Source organism: Acanthochromis polyacanthus, chromosome 20, assembly GCF_021347895.1.
Source record: "Acanthochromis polyacanthus isolate Apoly-LR-REF ecotype Palm Island chromosome 20, KAUST_Apoly_ChrSc, whole genome shotgun sequence".
In the NCBI taxonomy this organism is placed as follows: Eukaryota; Metazoa; Chordata; class Actinopteri; family Pomacentridae; genus Acanthochromis; species Acanthochromis polyacanthus.
Window position 1 is genome coordinate 25247184 of NC_067132.1, and position 22601 is coordinate 25269784.

Consider the following 22601-nt stretch of genomic DNA (forward strand, 5'->3'; position numbering starts at 1 on the left):
GTCCTCACCTTGTAGTGCTGTGAAAGTACCACTTCTCGTGTCCCACTTTACTGTTCAAGGACCTTTTCCACAAATTTATGTAACGGTTGCAACATTTTCTGTTCATGTAACACTAAAATTCATCCAATATGAGGCAGAAATGATGTATATACTTTGTCATGGCAAAAACTATTGGAAATAAAAGAAGAGAAACACAAATGATTTTTGTTTTGACAATATTTATTTCTATTTTCCCAAGAGTAACATATAGTTCAGGACAAATGAATGTTTGAGAAGCTAGCACAGCAGTTTGCAGAATATATGATTCAAAATTGCACCATATTCAGTGAAATTAACTGCAGTCTGAGTACTAGGGGGTTTTAAATTGTTCTCATAAACAAACATTATTTCTCGTAAGCAGGAAACTAGGGTATGCTTCTTCTTTATTCCTTTGTTTAAATCTAACAACACTTGCACTGAGGCAAGTTTCAGACAGTCAAATCTCGATCATTTGTTTCTCACACATCCCACAGAAGTCAAGGGCCTCGGTAAAAGCAACAATCGTTGGCACTGTGGCACCATGACACGAGTCAACATACCGGCTCAGACACGCGAACAGAAGGACAGCGGGTAGCCAAGAAAACGTTACAGGAAAGCGCGAGGTTACATTGTCACTGCTACCAGAGGGCGAAGCAGAAGAGAAAGAGAGAAAAGGTCATACAGGTGCAGAGCAGAGAAGAGCTTTCAGAGAGACATGCTGAGGGACTACACATATAGATATAATACGCTACGTTCAGAGCTGCGACAGTCTTCAAGCAGAAAGACAGAGGATAGAGAAAGTCAGATCAAGCGCGGAGAGGATTACAGTGCTAGGCGAGGTTAGCATGCTTTGCGGCACAAAGAAACTTCACAGGAAGCCCAAGACACAGAGATCACATGTAAAGGCTAGAGCGACAGTGCACTATTCTACAGGCTAAGCTATACATTGGACACTAAAGCTAATTACAGGAGCCACACGTACTGTATATATGTATATATATTTATAGATATAGAAATAGATATATAGGAGACTGTATATCAAACAAGCTGGATAAGCAAGGCATCGCATGCACGTGCAAAGGAAGCAAGTCTAGCAGCAGCAGCAAGAGAAACAAAGTGTCTGGCTTTCCAAGACTACCACAGTGAGATCCCTTTGTTGTTGTAATAAATCTGATGTTGTCTGTGTCATAGTGTGTTCGCCAATTGTATTTGGGGGACTGAAGAGAGCTATGAGCAGGAATTAGGTTAGGCGTTGAGACAGTTAAGAAGCTTTACAATATCTACAAACTGCAAAAGAACTTAAATGCTTTCATTTCCAACAGACCCTTGATTCAAGACACATTCAGACCGAAGAGCTTAAGTTACATTTTTTGAGCAGAATTTTTCTTTTTTAAAACATCAACTCATGGACAACCATTGGACATTGCACGTTATTAGGTCATGTGTATACTCTAAAGTGCACAACCTCCCCTCTGGAGGAAAACTAGACAATACTGGAAAATTGATACTAAGGCAACACAGTTACAAACACACTAAGGTACACGTTGGCACATACCGTCAAGTATCACTTGTGCACAAAAAACACGGCGTTTCAGAGTCAAAATGGCTTTGCATATTCGTTTAGAAGTCCAAACACCAGAGTCTTGTATCGTTGAGGGAGACTCGTAAGTAGTTCAAGGTGAAATCTGTCAATTTCTGTAAAGCCAGTCCCTGAAACTCGTTTTCTTTGAAATAGCTAGAAGAGTCACAAACCAAGTCAAGTATCTGACATACACACATACACACAGGGAAAAAAGCCTTCTGGACTAACAGGATGAAAATACAAGTCATCTATATTGGAGATAGAGAAAATATGAATAACTTTACCTCACAAATAGTCTCTGGTTATATGTCTTATATACATGTATGTATACACAAAGATATGTACTTAGGACATCTTGAAATACTATTTACAATCTATGATCAAAAGTGATTGTACACTGAGCGACCATGTTGAGCAAATTGTGCTTGTCTAACTTGTTCTAATGAAAATGCTACAAAACCTCTGCTTGCTAAACCAGGGTTCACATTCCAACAACTAACCCACCTACGGAAAGCATGTTTGTAGTTCTTTCTTTTTTAATTTATTCTTTGCTAACTACTGTGCATTTGGTCTGGAAAGTTGATTATCTTTTTACTATTGTACATTTTAAATTCTTTTGATATTTTGCAGGACATATATATATATAGATTGGACCCATACTCAAATATTGCTCGTGAATGAATACAGAAGAAATCTCAGTTGCAATGCTAAGGGACGCTGCTCCTCCCCACTATGATTTAGTGCAAGTGATGTCAGGTATACAGTAGCTGCAAGTCTGTCGAAGTTCCCGTATTCACACAAAAACACCATTTATTGCCCCGTTCCCAGCTTCTCAAGATCTTTCAGTAAGTGCTCGTCCAAAAAACATGAGTGTCAAACAATTTCTGTAAGATGAGATTTATAGTTATAATCCTTAAGATTTCAGTGGATATTGAAGTGGTTATTGTAATAATGCAGGTCCTAGTTGAAATGGCCAAGAGTAATGCAGGGGAAAGAGTGGACACAGACGGTATTGCAGGTCATATAATGCCCCAAAAAGCAGTCTAACATCATGGCTAATTAAATCTACCAGCATTTCCTGCCTCAAGACTTTGGTGTTGGGCCCGTACTGCACTCTGGGTAATGTATTCAATCCACTGTGGCTCTGTGGCAGTTTATTTAAAGCTAGGGTAGGCAGTGTTTGTTTGTTTTTTTTTGGCATCATTTGGAAAAAATTCCATAATTACCTTTTAGCTTATTTTAATTCAAATAGTAAGAGAGGAAACCAGAGTATTGCATTTCTTTTTGGATCTGTTTTCAGGCCAATCATAGGTATTTTCAGTCAGATCAGGTGAGGCAGCATAGTGGAGATTAGATGCGGCGGTGCAACGGGATAATCACGGACCTCCAACTTAGAAAAGTGGAGTTGACATCCCATAAAAAGGCTGCAAGTGAATGTTACTTTTGGACTATTTTTGGGTCTTTGAATCGCATACATACCCCCGTGTTCATCTGGTGGAAGGGGCTTCAGATAGACAGAGAAGAGCTGCAGGAATTGGGCAGTATTTTCAAATTCTGTGTTTTTTGGTCATTTAAAGATTTCTGCCTCCTGCAGCTTTATATACAGCTTCAAATCTTAAGATTCTCACTTTTGGGGGCCTCTTGCCAGGTCATCATTGTAAATGAGAAATTGTTCTCAACTGATCTTACCTGGTAAAATAAAGAATAAAAAAAACTTTGACATTTACATGGAGTTCCTTCAAAAGACATACCCACAAAGTTAGTCAACAATGTATTGATATTGTTCTTTAGCAACGCAAACTCCCTGAAAAATGTCAGATACCAGTACAAGTTCACATGCAGGGCTTTTGACTTTTGCACAGCTGGTAAACTGCTCGAACTTCTCCACCAGTAACAATGAGCACAGCTACACAAAGCAGCAAATACAGGATACAACCCCACTGCATGAACACTGCAGAAAAAAATGTTGCCCATTAAACTGGGTTAGAAAACTTAGGGATTATAACTGAAATGTTGGTCATCATTCTAACATGTAAGAGTAACACTCAGCACAGCTAAATATACAGCCTGGACAGAAATGGTTCCCATTTTTGATATGTAGCTAGTTCAAACAAACTGGGTTTAACAAGCCATTACAGTCACCTTAAATACACTAGGAAGAGGGACACAGAGTAAAAAGTCTTAATAAACAGGCTGCAGATTAAACCATCAAAGGCCAAGGCGATGCACAATGAACTTGCATGACTTTAAATGCTTAAAATTGACTTTGCGGTGGTGAAATCTGTCCCTCGCCTTCTTTTCGTGTTTCCAAATCCATGATGGTTCATTAACATGTGCTGGTACTGCACCGGTGAGGAGAATTTTAGTCCAAAATCACTGCTTTGAAGAACTATGTGCAGATGTAAAGGCAGTTGATTAAGCTGAGGTAAGGTGAAGTGCTATTTTTGTTTTCAAACCAGAAGTTTAAAATGTTACAGTAGAACACAACCACATTTGGCACTTAACAACATACTCGGCAAATGAGAAATGATTCAAAAATAAACTCTTCCTCACCGACTTATTGCACAAGCATTTCATATCACAAAAAGTACATACAAAGTTACATCACTTACACTACTCTGAGATATACTACACTATAGGAAAGGCAGACAGAAGCACTTTTACATAGCTTTGGACCCAGTCAGTCCACGGCAAAGCTACAATACATAATATATGGATATATCTGTTGATCTTTTTCTCAAATATACTCTTAAATATGTGACTTTGGAAGGAAAGAGAGAGAAAAGAAAAAAGTTTACCAGTACATTCACGACAAACAATTCATCCGTCAAGGGGGGGAAAAGTACAGGAGGGTTCGGTTCGAGGAGTCTTATAGATCTTGACCGAGTCGTTCAATCTCCTCGATAAGAAAGTCGATGTCCTGGAAGGTAGCAGCAGGATTTGAGATCACCATGCGGAAGAAGTTGACCTTGTCCCCTTGTGGCTGGTAGCTGACCATGGTGGTCCCGTATTCCATCATCCTGGCCTTGATCACCGGGGCCACCTGACAGCATGCAACACATACAGCATGAATTACTGCTTCAGGAGAGAATCAGGAAAGCATTGTATGGATTCAAGGAATGCAAATGGGCCCTTTGGGAGTTTTCCATCTCTGTGGGGTATTTTTTGACTCAGTCTGTGGTCATTATGAAACTCTTTGTGGTCGTTTAAAATGTTTCTCTTGTTGTTTTGAGTCTTTTTGTTGTTCTGCATCTCAATATGGTAATTTGGACTTACTTTGTGATCATTTCAAATCTCTTTATGGTCATTTTAAGTCTATTTGTGGTTGTTCTGAGTCTCTCTGTGGTGGTTTTGAGTCTATTTGCTGCTATTTTGAGTCTCTTTGTGGTCTTTTCTGGCTCCTTGGCAGTTGTTTTGAGTCTTTATGGCCATTTTGAATATTTTTTGCGGTAAGTCTGAGTATCTTTTTAGTCCTTTTTAGATTCATTGTGGTTGTTTTGTGACTTGTAACTGAACTCTCTGACTTTCAAACTGTCACTTCATACAGATGCTCCAGCCCAGGGCACCCTGACCTCTTAGCCCCCTTCACAAAGTCTATCCATGCCTCTGATCATTACTTCAGCTTGGTTTATTGGGGGAAGATGAAAACAGTTGTTTATTATTGCATAAACTATTTGAGCATGAACAAACTTGATCACCAACTACACTTGCATAAAGCTGATTGCAAAATTTCGACAGCATTCAGAGTCACACAGAATAATAGAATTACCAATTACATTATTAGTTAAAATCCTCTCTTTGCAACTTTCAAAATTGTGACTTTTCAGTTTTGACTTTCAAAACCAATGGTTGGATCTAAATCATAGTACTGATAGACTATTTCTGTTATGCAAAACCATACTATAACATTACATAATGATCTGGCCATGACATCGTTACATTTGATTAATAAGCTTACACTGAATATAACAAAGTAAAACATAATGTTTGGTGAATCACTCAGTACAACTGAAAACACATTGAACATTAAAGTTGTAAGTCATGATTGTCTCATTTAAAATAAAAAAGTACTGGGATAACTTTTGGTTATTCTGTGCCACTTTATATCTATATACAATCTTGTGCTATTGCTCTCTCATCCTGTCAAAAAGTGAAACTGTCTCTGAAGTAAAAAGTCCTGTTTTATTCCTATAAAAATATGTGCCTGCACAGTCAGTGTGTCTTGAAGTTGCTCTGTATCAGTGGTCTGAGCAGCTATAACATCATTTGGTTTTCTTTGATCATTCATTTTCAATTTTTGTAAAACAAACCGCACTCTGAAATCAGACTATAACTTTAACAAACTAACCATAAGTGAGTCATTTTTTCAAACACCTTTAACACAGTTTTTGAGAATAAAATGTAAATTCACCTTGATGACGTTTGTTGATTGTGAGTCTGAAACAATGACTCAAACAGTTGTTCTCTTTCTCGTTTTAGAAAACTGTGTAATCAGATTATCTTTTGGTTTTGTTTGTTTGGTTTGAACAGCAGCGACACGACTCGCATTTCCTCTCCGACTACTGGGATCCTGATCCATGTAGTTCATTATCTCCCACCAGTCTGACAACTAAATCTGACACCAGCCGGCTACACGGCACTGTGATCGCTGGCTGCTGCCAAGTTGAGAGGTTATCTCCGAGAGCAAAGCGGTGACAGTCATTTATTTTGTGCTCGGCAGAGTGTTGATGGCGGTGTGGATTTTGCGCTGTGACGGGCGGTGGCAGATTCAATTTCAACTTTGAAACTCGCACGCCTTGTTTTGACCAACACCAGACATCTTACTGTGAGCGAAAGCATCTCAGTTTCCCTGAAACATCATTTTAGCTCGAAATTAACAATTACGCAACTTCAGGATCTACATGAGATACAGTAAGTTCAAGTGACAGTTTGGTGCAGCTTTAACTGTAACTCACATAACCGCAAAGTCCAGCATAATCTAGCAAGATTGTTAATGAATCTGGTGGTATTAAGCGGAGAAATCTCAGCTAACTCCTGAGGGAAACAAAGTTGGTTTCAGTGACAGATTAGAGTCTGTTAGAGTAGTTAACTGCGTATAAAAGATTCCAGTATGTGCGCTACAGTCCTCATCACATAATCAGTCATTCCTTCTAAATCTCTTGCAGGTGTCCTATCGCAGCTGGCAAGCCCGCTGTAAAATAATCAACTTGCTGCTCATTTTCGTCAAATCAGCCTTTTGACAATTTTCCAGTTCGCCTCGTCCGTTAGAAGAAGTCATTAAGCCGAGTGGAAACTGCGGGAAAAGCTCCTCCGGTTCTTCCTCAAAGTGCTAATCGGGCAGCATTACATCATCCCTTCAGTCTGTGGAAGAGCTGGCCAAACAGTCAGTCTAGTCGGGGAAGCGTGACGACAAAACCAAACTTTAGCAAACAAAAGGAAACATCTGCAGGACTATGACAGAGATGGTAACGATTTATGGTTGATGGGTTTAGAAAAGGAAGCGAGAACGGAGCGGTCTTTGCACGGCGGGCACGTACACCATCTGGTTGTCCTAATTGTCAATTAACTATCCTCTGCTGCTGAGGGATCCTCCGAATGGCCACAACGTTAGCGAATTGGAATAGCCTTACTTCTTTTTAACCCTCCATCTGTGACAGCGTTCTATTTTAAGACTGTCACAGTTTCCTCATGTGCATGGCGAAGTTTATTTTTTGTAATCCCGAGTATAAGCCGTCCCTAATTAGAAGGGCATGTGATGGTCGAGCTGGATATGAATGACGGGCTTGTAGGGCACATGGAAGGTGTGTTTGGGCAGATACAGCAGTCGGGCCTCTTATCTCGGCTCACCCACCTTGTGCAAGTGTTTCTTTTTCTCCTCTTTGTCCTCCATGTAGCGGATCCCAGGGGGGAGGTACCAGAAGCAGACGTTGGTGTGTTGAGGCTGAGGGAACACAAAGGCGACAAGCGGTGAGAGGAATAAACCGGTAACACAAAGGAATAACACGCACACGTAGAGCGGGGTCGATTTCCTGTATTGGCATATTATTACGAATCTGAATATTTTGGGTAATATTACTGAATAAAAATGTGAATCTTGAAGACAAAGTGAATTCAAAGCTACGGAAAACACTCTTATTAAAGCATGTGAGCATTTTCTTACGTACGAAGTGCAATCTAAAAGTGTGTCAACAGTAATTGCACCCACAGGGACATTTCTGGACTTATGAGGTCGCACTGCTCCCAACACTGATGGGCGTCTGTCTAGATGGCTTCATGATAGATGATTCACAGGTGTCCTAAAATATTAAACTAACGCAGGAAACAAACTCCCACAACACAAGTTGCAATTGATGGGACAAATGGTTTCACTGCTCTAGGACTTCAAACTGGACTGACATGGGAGCTTGTTTGGAAACTTTCTCCTATACTACAAAAATTGTTCAACAGAATGTGTTTATAAAAAGATTTAAGTTGAGAAATAATTCACGGATCTGCTGAATCTGTTTTTATTTTAGATGACACAGTGAATTTAATCTTGGGAGTTTAAGGGTAGCAGGACTATGCGAATGTCTCGTACATGTCTGATGTTTACAGAGACAAGGAATGGTACAAGTGGATAGGATGCATGTGTAACTTGGCATTGCACAATCAACACTGGGACCTGTTATGTGCATTTTTATCACCACTTGCAGGTGCGCATTTGGGATTTCACCATGGCAGTACAGTGAAGTCTGCAAAGATCTCCGTCAATAGAGCTCCAGATGACCCAACCCCCATACTGGTGGGTCTATGGCCACTCCAAGAGGAAAGTCTCCAAGACCAAAAAAGGCACATCAGGTCAAGAGCATAACAAGAGCGGGCCTGTTGTTTTCTTCAGCAGTTGTGGAGTTATGCATTGTAATTTAATTAGTCAGGGTCACACTGCAAATCCTGAGTTTTACAGTAACATCCTGAAGAGTCTGAGGGAGAAAATCCCGCACAACTGACATGAACTTTAGTGAGATAGCAATCGGATGTTCAGTCCTGGCAGCGTGCCCACAAACAGCATGCTGAACAAGTTTTTTGGTCGCACCAGCGCAGTCGTCGCTCTTCACTCTCCCAACTCCCAAGATTTGGCTCCCTGTGACTTCTTCCTAATTCCCGAAATTAACTTCCAAGTGTAAAGGTCGCTGTTGTGACACAGTGGAGGAGATCCAGCAGGCGTCGCAGATGGTGTTTGATGCGATAAAAGAGCGAGGCTTCCAGAAAGCGTTCCAAGCGTGGCAGGAGCGCTGGGAGCAGTGTGTCGCTGCACAAGCAGACTACTTCAAGGTGGATAGAAGCCAAATTTAAATCAGGTATCATTTTTGTTTTGTATAAGTGCCAACTCTGAGCTTTTAGACTAAACCAAGTTAAAGTTAAAAGTAGGAAATTTTGAAAAATATTATCAATATACCAAATTTAATCAGCCATGTATACAAGATAGTCATGTTAAAAACATTACCTACACCTATATCCATACGCAGTCGACACAATATACACATACACATTCAGCCATGTTGCAGAATTTCAAGCTAACCTTGCCTGAAGCCCTTCAGAAACCTCAAACTAAAAAGCACTAAAAGTAACTCTAGCCCAAGACACATCTGATTTTGGACTGAAAATGTCATTTCACATCACATAGTGGAAACCCATTAAGTGTTCCCAGCATTAGACAGGTAGCCTGCCTCCTTTTTCAGATACACTCTAGATCTCTGAAAGCCCCTCACAGCTCTATTTTTTGGCATCTGTATCCCCACTAGAGCCGACTGCCTGCCTGCCTGCGAGTGGAAAGGCATTCATTACCAACAGCTGACTAACCAAGCACACCAGCCTCATTTATACAGCTGGGCTGGTTCGGCTGTAGTATATTCAACATCAGATTGATTTAATGGCTCAATGGGAGGCGCAGACAAGTGACCACCTGGGCCATTGCCCAGAGGACTTGGCTTTTTCTCATCACCCTCTGGGTTATGATGCTCTTAGTCTCTTTGGGGCTCAGCAGGAAAACAATAAGCCTTGAAACATTAAAGAGCTTTCATTACAAATGACTCTGGGTGTCCAAGCACTCCTTTTTATAAAAGACTTTTAGCTTAATAACCCCTTCATACCCACATATGTTTGTGTTGTAGTTTAGCTTAGTGGAGGATATTACAGATGCCATTCTATTCATATGCATATGAGCAATTACAGGCCGTTATGCTATTCATTAAGCATAATAGCAGCACATTATAGGGCTGGCTAGAGGTAAAAATGGCATTCATCCAACACAAAGCCCGAGCACTCTGCATGCCAATCAAGTCGGCCATAATGACACTGAATGCACTGAGGTAAAAGGAGCAACATGGACTGATTTGAGCTTTTTTTTCTTATTGTGTGGCTGCGGATGAATTATCCTCACGGAGAGCGAAGGATAAATGTGAACATACTTTTCCATCAAAGACCATCTCGTATCCTTCTCTGTCTTTGATCTTGTTGTAGAGGTACTCCGACAGCTCCAAACACTTGTCAATCTGAGCCTCGAACCCAATGGTGCCCTGTCAAAGAAAAGAATCCAATTTGTGAAATCTGTCTTGGAGTAGAACTGAAAGAATTTTGGCAGGAGAGCAAGGAAAAATGGCAATAATTATAGTTTTTTATGTCAGTTAATGTTCTTGGCACTGATACACCTGAAATCTGGATATAATATTCCAAGAATTAGCCATAAAGCAGTAAAACCAAACAATTGCAGGAGTGAGAGTTAATTTATCAGCTCAAATATGCAAAAGGAAGACAAATAAAGCATTTGATTGCAGCAAAATGGTTTCAATCCTATTAACAGCTGTGCCCATACAGTAAATTGTGCCCAAATATTTGTCATATATATCAAAAATTTGTTTGAAGGAGCCTTTTGGTGTCACTGCTTTTGTAATAAAACCCCATCTGGGACGTCTCCCACCTTAGCTCTCCACATGAGCCACAGCTTGAAGATGTCCACGTGGCGTCCACACTGCAGCGCCTTGTCTCCGGTGTCGTAAGAGAGGTCGTAGTGTTTGTCCTGCTGGAACAGGTAGCAGGCGTGCATCTGGTTGCAGTTCTGCATCAGCCCCTGTGAAGTCGCATCCAGAACGGTTACGGCATCGCGTCAACCCAAACCAAAGCCAGGAGTACGCAGCATGTTGTCACGAAATTGAGTTTACCTCCTCTCTGACCAGCAGGGCGGAACACTGCAGAGGGACGGACATCATTTTGTGCGGGTTCCATGTGACAGAATTGGCCCTGCAGTTAATAGAAACAACCATCAGTCATCATTAAGTCAAAAGCTCATTAGCTTCTAATGCTCTCTTGATTGTTTTCACCCCTCTTTAGCAAACAGCCACTCGCCTCTCGACGCCGTCCAGCTTCCACCTGTGTCTCCTGGACATCAGCAGACTTCCTCCCCAGGCTCCCTGACGCACACAAAGACAAACATTTATCAAGTATATTATAGCTTTGAGTGCATAACAAAAGCTGCATGTCTTCTGTAGATGTAAAGGAGCTTTATCAAGTCTCAAAAAATCTTCTTGTGGCAACATTTGAATAATCTTGAGCAGATTTTTTTACACAGTTAAGCCTGTGTGGACAAACCCAAACCTCTCTGTTTGGGGTTCTTGACATGATTCATTTATTACTTGACTGCTTTGCTTTAAGAGAGTAAATTCCAAATCTTGGGTTCTGGACCGTTCGTATTGTAGCCTTAGTTGCTCAAATGGATTACATTTTTTTGTAGTTGTCTCAATTTGGAAGCTTCAGCATACAAATCTGTGCTGCCTATAAAGTTGTGCAGTATTATTTTAGGACTTTATCCAATTGAGATTATAATATAATCAATTGTATGTATATTTACATGTATTACATTTGAAATATACACTTAACTCACATGATCATAATGAACATTATTATTTTTTTAGTTTTAATAAAAATGTATGCCAGATATATCCCATGCACTTCAAAAGTCCCTCAATTATATATTGACTCGTATACAACCTGCTTTTCTAGGAGTAATTGTGGCTCCCATAGCTGTCATTGGTTATGGTGGAACAGAAGAGTCTCAGAATAACATGCTGAAGAGGTGAAACTAAAATGTATTCTCTTCTGCCTGATTTAAAAGAAACTGTAGCCTCCTTTATCACCTACAACCCAAAGATTAGCAGATTGCTACCAAACAAGAAATCAAGGTCTCAGTATGACTACTGCAATGTTGCATTTATCACTGTTTTCTGATGTTTATAGTGAAATGTGATGGAAACTTCTGATTAAATGCACAGAATGACACCCGGACAGTGTGTAGCCAGGCCCCCGGAGGTTATTTTTCTGTCAGCTAAGGATAATCAGTAACTTGTGTCCTATTAACCTTGACTTATAAAAGACCATTGTATGCAACCAGTTAAGAAAATTAGCAGCAGATTGTGTGATTACAAAAATAACGATTTGTTGAGTTTTAGTGCTGCATGTTAGTCCATGTTTTTTTGCAATTAGAGGACTAAACGTGAGGATAAATAATCTTAAATCCTTCATCCGATGCGATGGCTGATGATCATGCTATAAACAGATCTAAATTTAAGAAGCTGTGTGCGTTTTCAGTCACCTGCCTCTCTTAAAAAGCCACTAACGTCACAAGAAGCTGCACCGCAAAAGCACATACATCAACAAAAGCAGCAGATGCCACAATACTCCAAAAGAGGGATGTGTTTTGTTGGGTTTTTTTTTAACTCAGCAAGTTGAGGAATGATGGACAAGAACCATTTATGTCTCCTAATAGAGGTGTCCCCCTGTCAGGCCTAAATCACCTTCATTAATAGATAGAGTTCCTTCAGTGAGAGGGCCCGTGATGGCAAAGTCAGGGGAGGAGATGATTTACAGCCTCTGTTCCAGTTTTTCTAATCTCCAGTGTTAGATAGGAAATGGCTGGCTCTCTATCTGGGTCAACCGCAAGCAGTTAGAGGCGAGACAGACATAATAGATTTGTCAAACTCGGTGGTGAGCTCTGTGGTTCTGTGTATTCCTGCACTAAAATCCCCTCCTGTGGACGGATCCTCTGCATCCCACATGCGCGAGGAAGCAGGAAGCTCATTCTAGATTTACTCACGTCCACGTGCATCCAGATGTTGTACTTTTTGCAGATGTCAGAAATGGCGATGAGCGGGTCGAAGGCTCCGTAGACTGTCGTCCCGGCGGTCGCGCTCACGAAGAAAGGTACGAAACCCTGAACAAAGACAAAACGAAACGCTGCACGTAAAGCACCCGCGGTGTTGTTGTTGCAATATGTTTCCAGAGCCCCCGCTCATCATCTGTGCCGTTTCACTCCAGTGAATGCCATAAAATCAGAGCTGTATGAAGTAATATCGGTCTATTTATAGCCGGGTAATAAATGTGCGTCATGTTACCTTCTGTTTGGCCTCCAGTATTCTCCTCTCAAGGTCAGCCGGGATCATTTTCCCACTGCAAAAGTGGAGAAAACAAGCTTTAGCTGCCTTTTGGGTTGTTTATGAGTGTATCACTAGGCAAACAAGATCCTCTCTTAAACAAATAGTCAATATAAGATGAAAATCCAGCATTTTAAATCGTATTTCAGCTAAAATTGTGATTAAATATCAGAAGTATATTCCATAGGTTCCACTTATGTTCCACCTCTTTGCTCATATTTGGATGAGCCAGGAGTTGGAAGGAATCGGGCGCTGCCAAGATCTCAGTGACCCGATCCGATACACCAAACTACGCAATCATAGAGGGTTTGTATTTCTTCATATACAGTCTGCATGAGGGAGCGTAATAGCAGGCAACAGCCACTAGGAGTATGATGGAGCTTATGCCGCAAAAACTTGGAAGCATCCAAGGAAAGTTTTTGATGCTCCAGGCAAAAAAAAGAAACTCTTTCTTTAGAAGAAGGATAAAAAAAAAAACATATATATATATTGGTGGTGTATTGACCATACAGGTGGAATCCCTCTTGCTGCCAGAAGTGGGAGACAAAAAAATTTGCACTGCAGGTTTGCTTTATTGATGACAATAAGCCATTGTTGCATGTGCGCCTTTAGAAACATGTAAGTAGAATAGTGTGATGTATTTCTTCTGTCCATTGAGATTACTATGGTGCTATAGTGTGCACAGCTGGAATTAAATCTATTAGTTTGAAGCCTGATGACCACACGTCACCAAATACAGCAGTAATGGTGAAACTACGGTGGTTAAGTGCTTCAAATATACTCTCCCACTGATGCCACGATTGTTATGAAACATATTATGATCACAGTGGTGATAGGTTAATTCTATTTTGGACATCAGTCATCTGTTAATTGGTGGCATTTGCTAGTACAAACACTGCTAATGAGTATCGTTTGTAGTGTCATTGTGTTTGGGGGTTAATGTCGTCTTTGTTAATTGTAGAAACACACCTGCATCCATTTACACTGAAGATCACATCCCAACACCTCACATTATTTCCACCACGGCCGTTACTCTCGGAATTGTGTATAAAATTCCAAAAAAACGGGAAATATTGCTGTAAAAGTGCCATAATATTGAGCTCACGTGTTTCACTCGAGTAAATGCACCTAATTATTTCACACCAGTGGAAAAGATTCAAATGCAAAGCCGACTTTACCTTTCATCTGCTTTGATGCAGATCACACTTTCAGTCCCGATGCCCAGAGCTGCTGCACCTTTTTTGATTGAAAAATGGCTCTGAAAGACGAGAGGAGAGGCACCAGATCAGAGAGGCATAAAATCTGTAAATATGTAGCAAATGTGCAGCAATAATGAACAGTATGTGTGTCATCTAATGGCTTTAGCATCTTTCAAATGCCCTTCAGAGATGAAAGAGGTGACATATAATGCGACAGACGAGGCCACCTCGTGTCCTTCTGCGTCCGACACTTAATGTCAGCTCATGAAAGTGACACAAAATCACTTTTGAAAGACTGCAGCAGCTAACGTGAGGCTGTTTTTTGTCATTTCTGCACACGAAAAGAATGTTTTTGCCATTTGATTTGAGAGAATGTTCATTATTTGATGCCAGTGACGATGCAGTGAGCTGGATTTAAATACAAACATGTTCGGATGTGAAGGCCACCAGTCTGGGGACAGACGACATCCCTTTTTCTTTCACCTCAGGGAACATCTTGAAGCGGGCCAGCAGCATGGCATACATATTAGAAATAGCACCACCTGGAGGACAGACAGGACTCAGTGATTTACAGCCAGGCGGTGTCTCAGGGGAGTGATGCAGGGTTTCTAACTGAAACAAGACTTCCAGGATGTCCATGCATGTTGAAAGCGAAGAAACAACAATAAAATAGTCTGTTTACAGCCTGTTTTACTGAGGGATGACACAGCAACCAGAATCACTGCTCACTGTCCACAACGCTGCAGCCAATCACAGGCTTTGTCATTAAATTCTCCAGTGATTGCTCCTCATCATGTGTCAACGGCAAGTGCATGAGAGAAATTAAAGATCGGGAAGGGAGGGAGGGAGGGAGGGAGGGACAGGAGAGGACAGGGGGGGCTTAAGCTAGAAAAAGAAAATGATTTTATGCTAATTGGCTTTGAAACGAGTTCTATTTATATCATCAAAATGCAAATTGACACATTACAGCACACAGAGGCGGTTCCATTCGCAGCGGAGCAGAGGGGTGGCTGGGATCGGCGTCGCCTTACCGGGAGAGAAAATGCCATCTCCTCGCCCGTCCGGCCAGCCAATGATCTCCCTCATCTTCTTCAGACTGACGTATTCCAGCAGCACAAAGACAGGAGCCACCTCATAGGTGAACCTGCGTTACACAAGGCACATCACATGGCTTCAGCGGTCACACAAATACGGCGCTATCGTGACTCATCACCACAAGAAACTGATGGTGTTTTTTGGCTGCATTTTGGGCAACAGAGCTTTTTGAAAATGCCTAAATTCTTATAAAGCTGCAGGATTATCGGCTTCAAATTCATTTCTAAAGAGGAAAAAATGCACTGATGCTTTCTTGCTTTTGAATAAATACACTAGCATTCACAAAAACGTATAATTTACTTGAAGATTTGAATTCTTTTTGCATCAAAATCTACATTTTTATCGACTCAGATGTGCTCTCTGCTGTGTAGAATTCCCATGTTTTCATCCCTCCTGCTGCTGCACAAGTACATTTTCAGTGTGTGTCTTGCAATATATATATATATATATTTCATATTAATTTGTGGTGTATTCACTGCAGTCATTTTAAAAACCGCAGTGTCAACAGCGGCCCTATGTCGCAGCGCTTCACAGTTTGCCAGAGCCGAGGAGTTTATCAGCCCCAAAACACACATCTGAAAAAATTAGCTCCAGATTAGTGTGAATTTAATTTCAGAGCTAATTTTCCTCCCCTTGAATCCCCATGGGGATCAGAGGTGAGGGGGAGGGATGAAAGGCAGGGGTAGGAGGGGGGAGTAAAGGAGGGGTGTCTTTCATTTCACCCCTTTTCATTTGCCATGATTGAGTGACAAAAAAAAGAAGAAGCCGCTATCAGGCGGTGCAGACGCACAGCAGAGTGCGTGCAGATGGACCGGAAATGGAATTCATTGTCATTATCATTATCAGCATTTAAAATCGGGACGAGGCCGGGCCACATACTTACATGTTGGTGTTGGCGGTGGATGTTAGCCAATCGGCTGCCAGCCCGACCATGTCTAATCCTGTGGAGAGCTGATTGAAGTACCTGGGGTGGGCTGAACGGAAGGAGGGATGGAGGGAAGAGAAGCAGGGCGTGAGGCGGCTGCAGCTTTATCTGGAGTCAGGCAAAATTGAAATGTGCTTCGTGCGTGGGTTTGTGCAAAAAGGAGCAGTGTGTGTCATCTCGGAAACGCTTTAATTGCTAGTTAGGAATGTGGGGAAATACGGAAGATGTCTGGTTTTGCATGGGGTGGAGTGGAGATTTATTAAAGGGTGAACACACCCCAAAAAATACATTATTATCTTATGATCAGAGGCTGCATCACACTGCATTTATAGACATTACAGAAAGAATAAATGGTTTGTAACGGTCTGTCAGAAGCAGATAGTAGTTATAGCTTCTCCTGTGTGCATTTTTATAGCAGAGGTTAGAGTTACTGCCATAAATCCTCAAAATCCACTTACAGCTGCATTAAAAGCCTTTTATTAAATGGTGAAAATTTAAAAAAAAATCCAGATAAATACATCTATTTTTGTTTGGTTCTGTCCCGTGCTGTTGCTGTAAATGTGCTCCTGCTGTGTGTCACTCAGGAGACAATAATGGACTTGGCCTATGAAGCCTGGTTATTAGCCCATTATCTGCTACTTGCTCAACCAGATTTACTGCGTCACTGCATTTATCGGTCTGCTGGCCAGGAGGAGAGTAAAAAAAGGGGGGGACAACTTCCATGCTGATGCTTTAGTGGCATCATTTATTACTATTATTATTTCTTAAACACAGAATATTGCATTTAATTTCCTTTTTTTCCTATTTATTTTCACTATTTTTGCAGCTGGTGTATGTAAATGTTTATATTTGCCAAATAAACTAAAAAGTCATTTGCACATTATATGACTTTCTTTGCTCTCATTGTTTTAACTGTTTTATTTTTTTTTTATAATATTTTGATTTTAATTGACATATTAAGGGTTGCAATCTCCACATAAAAGCATGCAGCAGGCCGCAAATTCAGGCCTACGTCTAAAAAAATAAAAAAATCCCAGCATGCAAAGCTACATTTTTGCACGTTTTCAAACTTGCGCATTTGACATCTGGCAGGCACGCAGCAATCCAAAGCCTCTCCTACCTGTTTTGATGGCGTATTTGAGCGTTGCACGGCAGCTGATCAAGATATCATCCAGACTGGCCGGTTCGTCCTGCAGCTCCCAGTTGTTCATCTGGAGCAGCTCGTTTGGATAATGAAAATCGATCACTTTCGTTTCCCGGTCGAAAGACTCCACTATGTAGGCCAGTAAAATATCCACAACTTCTTGCAGGAAGGTCATGGTTTTGGTGTCGCCATCCATGGCAGGTAGCAGGTCTGAGGATGGAAAACAAAACATCAGCAGTGGAGACATTTTGTGATTTATATTCCAGGATTTGAAGGAATGTGATGGGGGAAAAATGTTTCCACGCATCATTTGCAGGCCTTTAAATCTGCTATTTTGCTGTGAAATTATCCCGTAGACGTCCAAAACAAAAAGACAACAGCTTTGGTTATTTTTACAGGTTGAAAAACGAAACAGATGTTTTGAATTTGACTGATTTCTGCCACGATGAACACCTAAAAACAGGAGATTTTTGTGAAGGTGACCTCTCCGAAATAGCCTTTCTTCTGCAAAACATAACTCCCCACTGCATCTTGTAAACATTTCAAAGACAAATATGTATAAATAAATGTTCTATCCTCACCCAAAAGCTACATCATTTCAGATATTTTTTTCAAATTGGCGCCAGTTTAATGACAATTATAGGAAAGTTTGTATTATTAGGTGCAATTATTTAACGTGTTGTGGCATGATTTTTATTTATTTATAAGGAACAACTACATATTTAACTGAAAATACGCATTTAAAGGACATTTAAATGGAAATTACGCAACGCAAGGCCACGTTTGAATGCAGGAAAACACACCTGGAGTCGTGCAGTGTTAAAATAAGGCATCTTAACATTGTGTTTTGCTTATTTTTTTTTTTTTTAGTTTTTGTACCTGTTGAATAGAGGTCGGAGAAGACCAAAGGAGCTTTGGTGCAGTTGCAGGATTTGTTGCAGCCGCAGGTTCCAGCAGCGGTCTGCGGCTGCGGCTGCTTGGCGTCCGGGTCGGCGGGTTTCTCCACTTCCCCGACATTGAGCAGCGCTTTGGAAAGCCACAAAAACAGCACCGAGATCATATTTTTATCACCTCATATGCACATGATAGAACTGGCAGGCACCAGATAGCCTCCCCTCATCCACCCACCACCACCACCAGCAGCAGCAGCACGCTGAAACCAAACGTACCACATAATTTCGATCCGATTCCTCCGGATAATTTCTGGGCCGCCGCTTGGCACCAAGCCCTGGCTGCAAGAGAGAAGAAGGTGGGTAAATCAAATGGGGATGCTTCGGGTTAAGTCCAACTTTATCACACAGATAAAAAAAAATGCAACTTGGAATTAAATGAGCACATAAAAGGAGCCTCTTTGTGCGTAAAACAAGCAGCTGGAAGCAGCAGGCCTGTCTGGCTGGGATGGACACAATGCGCTGGAATTAAAGCTCGAATCCACGAGAGGTGGTTTGGAGACATTAAAAAACACACTCACGCGTACTGGGGCTCTGATTGCCGGTGTTGGCCCCCGCATTATCTCCGCCGAGGGACCAGAAACCGTGTGAAGCCATTGTTGCCGGTAGTTAGACACGGAGACCGGCAGAGCCCATCCACACGCGACGACCGGGAGCTGTTCCGAGGTGATGTGGTGCTGAATGTGACCCGACTGCTGCAAATCCAGCCGTGCATCCGCCTTTACGCCACAAGGGAGGAAAGAAGCACCCTAAAAAATAAAGCGAGCGAGGCGGGGAACGAAGAAATGCGCACACGAATTACAAAAAGAAGCGTCCTCCTTGTGCGTCGTGCGGGCGTCCACAGGTGCACGAAGCACGGAAAAGAGAGCAGAGAAATCCGCAAACACTTGACTCCACCAGAGCCACGAGAAGAGAGAGGAGAAAAAAAATCAGCTGGAGCAAGTTGAGGATGCAGGGAAATGTCTGCCCTTAACGGAAAGCTACATTTCTAATTAAATCAAAAACAGGAAATTAAAAAAAAAGAAACAAGACGAGGCGATGGGAAGTGGTATTTAAAAAAGCAGCTACGGCGCTCACAGCTGCTGGTAAATATGCAGCACCCAAGCCATGCCTAATTGCATCCAACCTAAATTTCACGTCACCAAAGAAATCCCATCGTGATTCACTTCAGGTCATGACGAGCTGCGTTTGCGTCGTGCGTCGTGACTCCACAGACCCCCAACATTTCTGTGCCCTCTGCGCGCCCAGCTTAGCCTCCATAGCAGGCAGCGAGCGCCCAAACTAATTCGTCGGACCCATTTCTTGGCGGCAGACTGCTCTAATTGCCCGCCTCCGGTGCAGGAAAACAGCGGGGAGGCGAGAGGAGTCGGTTCAAATCCACAAAGTGCGCATGGGTCCCTCCTCTCTGCGCTCTGCGCCGGAGCGCGTTACTCCCAAAGTGTTTGTTACGCACGATTTACACTTTACAAAAATCTCTTTCTATGCATTTTTTTCGCACGTAAAATATCATAAATATTCCAGAAAAAAACTTAAATTCGAGCTCCTTTGTGCGTGTTTAAATGCTTTCTGGTTCTCGGTTTGTTTACGCATCTGGGTTTGGAGAGTTTGGATTGGCTGAGGCAAGAAATACAAATTGAACATTAGGAAATTACAGTACCAAAATCCCACATTCTCCCTGTGTCAAGATTGAGACAAATCTGCTGTGATTTATGAATGCAATCACGACCAACCTTCAAATGCCCAAAAAAGTGATTAAAATAAACTGAACCCTTTGGCAAAGACAATTCAATTTACAGTAATGCAAGTGGTTTCTCAAAAATGACTCATCTCAACCTTAACTGGGATTTTTTCCAACATAATTTAAATTGTGGATTAAATTTTTGGTGTTTTAAATGGCAGCAATAGTACATTTTAATTCAATTTCTGCTAATTCTGTGGAGGACCATTAGAATCTGCTGTATTTCTCAGTTGTCCTCCTTTGTTGACTGTTTTTTCAGGATGCATTTCGTCCCATATATGTAGTTTTTGTACCAATGTGCAGCCACCATGTAGCTGGGGATTCACTAACAACCCCTGTGGGGGGTTTCCTCCTTTGAAATGTCACTGGAAAGGTTAGTGGTTGAGTCTGAAAGAAATGTTCAAGTCAGTATGGAAAAGAAGCAGACTACAGGGATTCACACGGGATGCTTTGATACCATCATAACACAGCTGCTTCTGTTGAGTCAATCTGACAGCTTGGAGGTTTTTTTTCCTCGCACAAAACAAAGAATCTTTTCAACAAATAAAAAGCAAAACCATTTCAAATGCAGTGATTATTGTGTGCATAGCAGCAAAAAATGGGGAGATGAATATGAGTCTACAAACATTATTGCATCAAAATGAGGGAGAACAAGCTAGCAGCTAAAAAAAAATAGATGAAACACATCAAGTATTGTCATATATTTTATGTTTAAATGAAGAAACCAGACATTAAGCGGAGGAAATAATGTACATTTCTTACATTAAAACGCTGCAGAAGATGATATTCTTCAACATGAATTGAAAGTGTTAAAGTTCAAGAGCAAGAAAACCGACACCAAAAGAAGAAAATGTTGTATATCAACGACTAAATTACAGATCTCATAAATAAATCTTAATTTACAGATTGAAGATTAAAAGTTTATGATTTTGGTATTTACATTCACTCTCTATCCGACACAATTAGCTTGGAAGTTAATCTGTCCAGTGACAAACACAGCAGCTTAAATTCCAGCCGTTTAAAGGTGTTTTAAGCTGTATTCCATCACATGCACGCAATATGCATTCTTCTTATACCACGATATGATTGCTGCTGTGTTTCAGATTTTGAGAGTTTCGGTGCCAAGTGTCCAAAACGTTCCGTCCTGCCTTCAGTACTGCTTGATGAGCCTTCGTCTCTGCGAGGTCTTCCTCAGCAGGTGTCTGAAGTCGTACGGGTTGTCCTCAGTCCGGCTCTCCGTGGACGACATTCTGGGGACAGAACGCCTGCCAAGACAGACGGCAAAAAGCAGGAGATAGTTTGAAAGATGTAAACAAACAAAGAAACAAACAAAATAACAGAACGAGAAGAAAGGAAATGAAAAGATTCGTGTTCGAGAGAAGGTTTTCATATTGTTTATCGTCTCCTGCCATTTATCATGTGCACGGGCTGTCTAAAGAAACGACCAGACACGAGGGAAAATGGATGACGTTCATGTGTGGACGTGTTCTTGGAATGTGACATTTTTGTAAAAAAGATAATTTGTAAACAAAGGCATAGAGGCATCTCACATCAGTTGCCAATCAACTCGTGAAACTTCAGATCACAAATCAAATAAATGTATTAATTTGGGGCATCTTATGGAAGCCACAGATTGTAATAAATGATGGACGTATTCACTGGTATGTTATTTATTGGTTTGTGGACCACCATTTTAAAGTCATGAGTGTGGAATTTGGTTGCTGCCATTTTTGTCTGTGGACATAACCAATAACTAGTGGATCTGACTGGAGAAGTCAAAAACCTTCTTATTAGCGTTGCCACGCCTGAAAATATACCATGTTTTATCATCTATTTTACTCTAAATGAGGCCATAATTTACAAATTTAACGTCACGTTGTATTGAAGGACGCTTTAAACTAGTGATTGAGACCATCATCTCATAAGGAAAATTATTACTGAGTTAATAAATCAAGCAAGAATTATGATCATTTTCACATATGTCTCTATTTGTTTTTGCCACCGGAGAAGGTGCCCCCTGCTGGTTGTTCAAAAGAATGCAGGTTTAAGGTACTTCCGCATTGGCTTCACGTTGGGTTCACCCTGCTGTCGTGATGCAAAAGTGCAGTTTGAGGTGAGTCTGACATCACTGGTTAGCACCAGACTGAAAAGAAGTTCAGTCTGCTGGTACAATAAAAATACTATTCCTCTGCATTTAAAACTTATTCTTCTATTCTTTTATCAACTAAACTGGATAATTATTGGGAGATTCTATTCAAAACAGATGTCTGAATTCCCTTAAAACACATTTTCTTTTCGCACAGTGGTGGCATTAGTATGTTCAGGCAAATATTGTCAAATACGACTGAGCGACAACTTCTTAAACAATTTAGTCAAAAAAATATTAAGAGTGTAACTTGTGATTGCGTCTGGGGATCAGTAGTTAAAGTATATAGTATGTGATAGGGTGCACAGCAGGAGGCCATTTATCTGAGTCACGTGATGAGAC

The 22601-nt window shown here is 41.2% G+C and overlaps 2 protein-coding genes and 1 long non-coding RNA gene across 8 annotated transcripts in view; 1 reads left to right on the forward strand and 2 right to left on the reverse strand.

Moving 5' to 3' along the window:
• Nucleotides 1–198: 198 nt before the first annotated feature.
• On the reverse strand, nucleotides 199–19804 carry gad2 (glutamate decarboxylase 2). Its single transcript, XM_022208035.2, has 16 exons — nucleotides 18897–19804; nucleotides 18595–18657; nucleotides 18305–18451; nucleotides 17402–17635; nucleotides 16240–16330; nucleotides 15293–15405; nucleotides 14688–14803; nucleotides 14241–14320; nucleotides 13024–13078; nucleotides 12726–12842; nucleotides 10982–11046; nucleotides 10798–10876; nucleotides 10557–10706; nucleotides 10048–10155; nucleotides 7452–7541; nucleotides 199–4643 (listed from the first exon to the last, which is right to left on the reverse strand). Exons 1-16 carry the CDS (start codon nucleotides 18970–18972, stop codon nucleotides 4470–4472), a joined length of 1758 nt encoding a protein of 585 aa, XP_022063727.1. The 5' UTR covers nucleotides 18973–19804; the 3' UTR covers nucleotides 199–4469.
• On the forward strand, nucleotides 18557–21771 carry LOC127531387 (uncharacterized). Its single transcript, XR_007938447.1, has 2 exons — nucleotides 18557–18674; nucleotides 21217–21771. It is a non-coding gene; the product is annotated as an uncharacterized LOC127531387 (long non-coding RNA).
• myo3a (myosin IIIA) overlaps nucleotides 20805–22601 on the reverse strand; it is a 71952-nt gene continuing 70155 nt past the window's right edge. For all 6 annotated transcript variants that reach the window (XM_022208033.2, XM_051940602.1, XM_051940603.1 and 3 more), the window contains one exon: nucleotides 20805–21378. In XM_022208033.2, coding sequence (XP_022063725.2) covers nucleotides 21264–21378 — 115 coding nt within the window. In that variant the 3' untranslated portion in view covers nucleotides 20805–21263. The remainder of the gene's footprint in view (nucleotides 21379–22601) is intronic.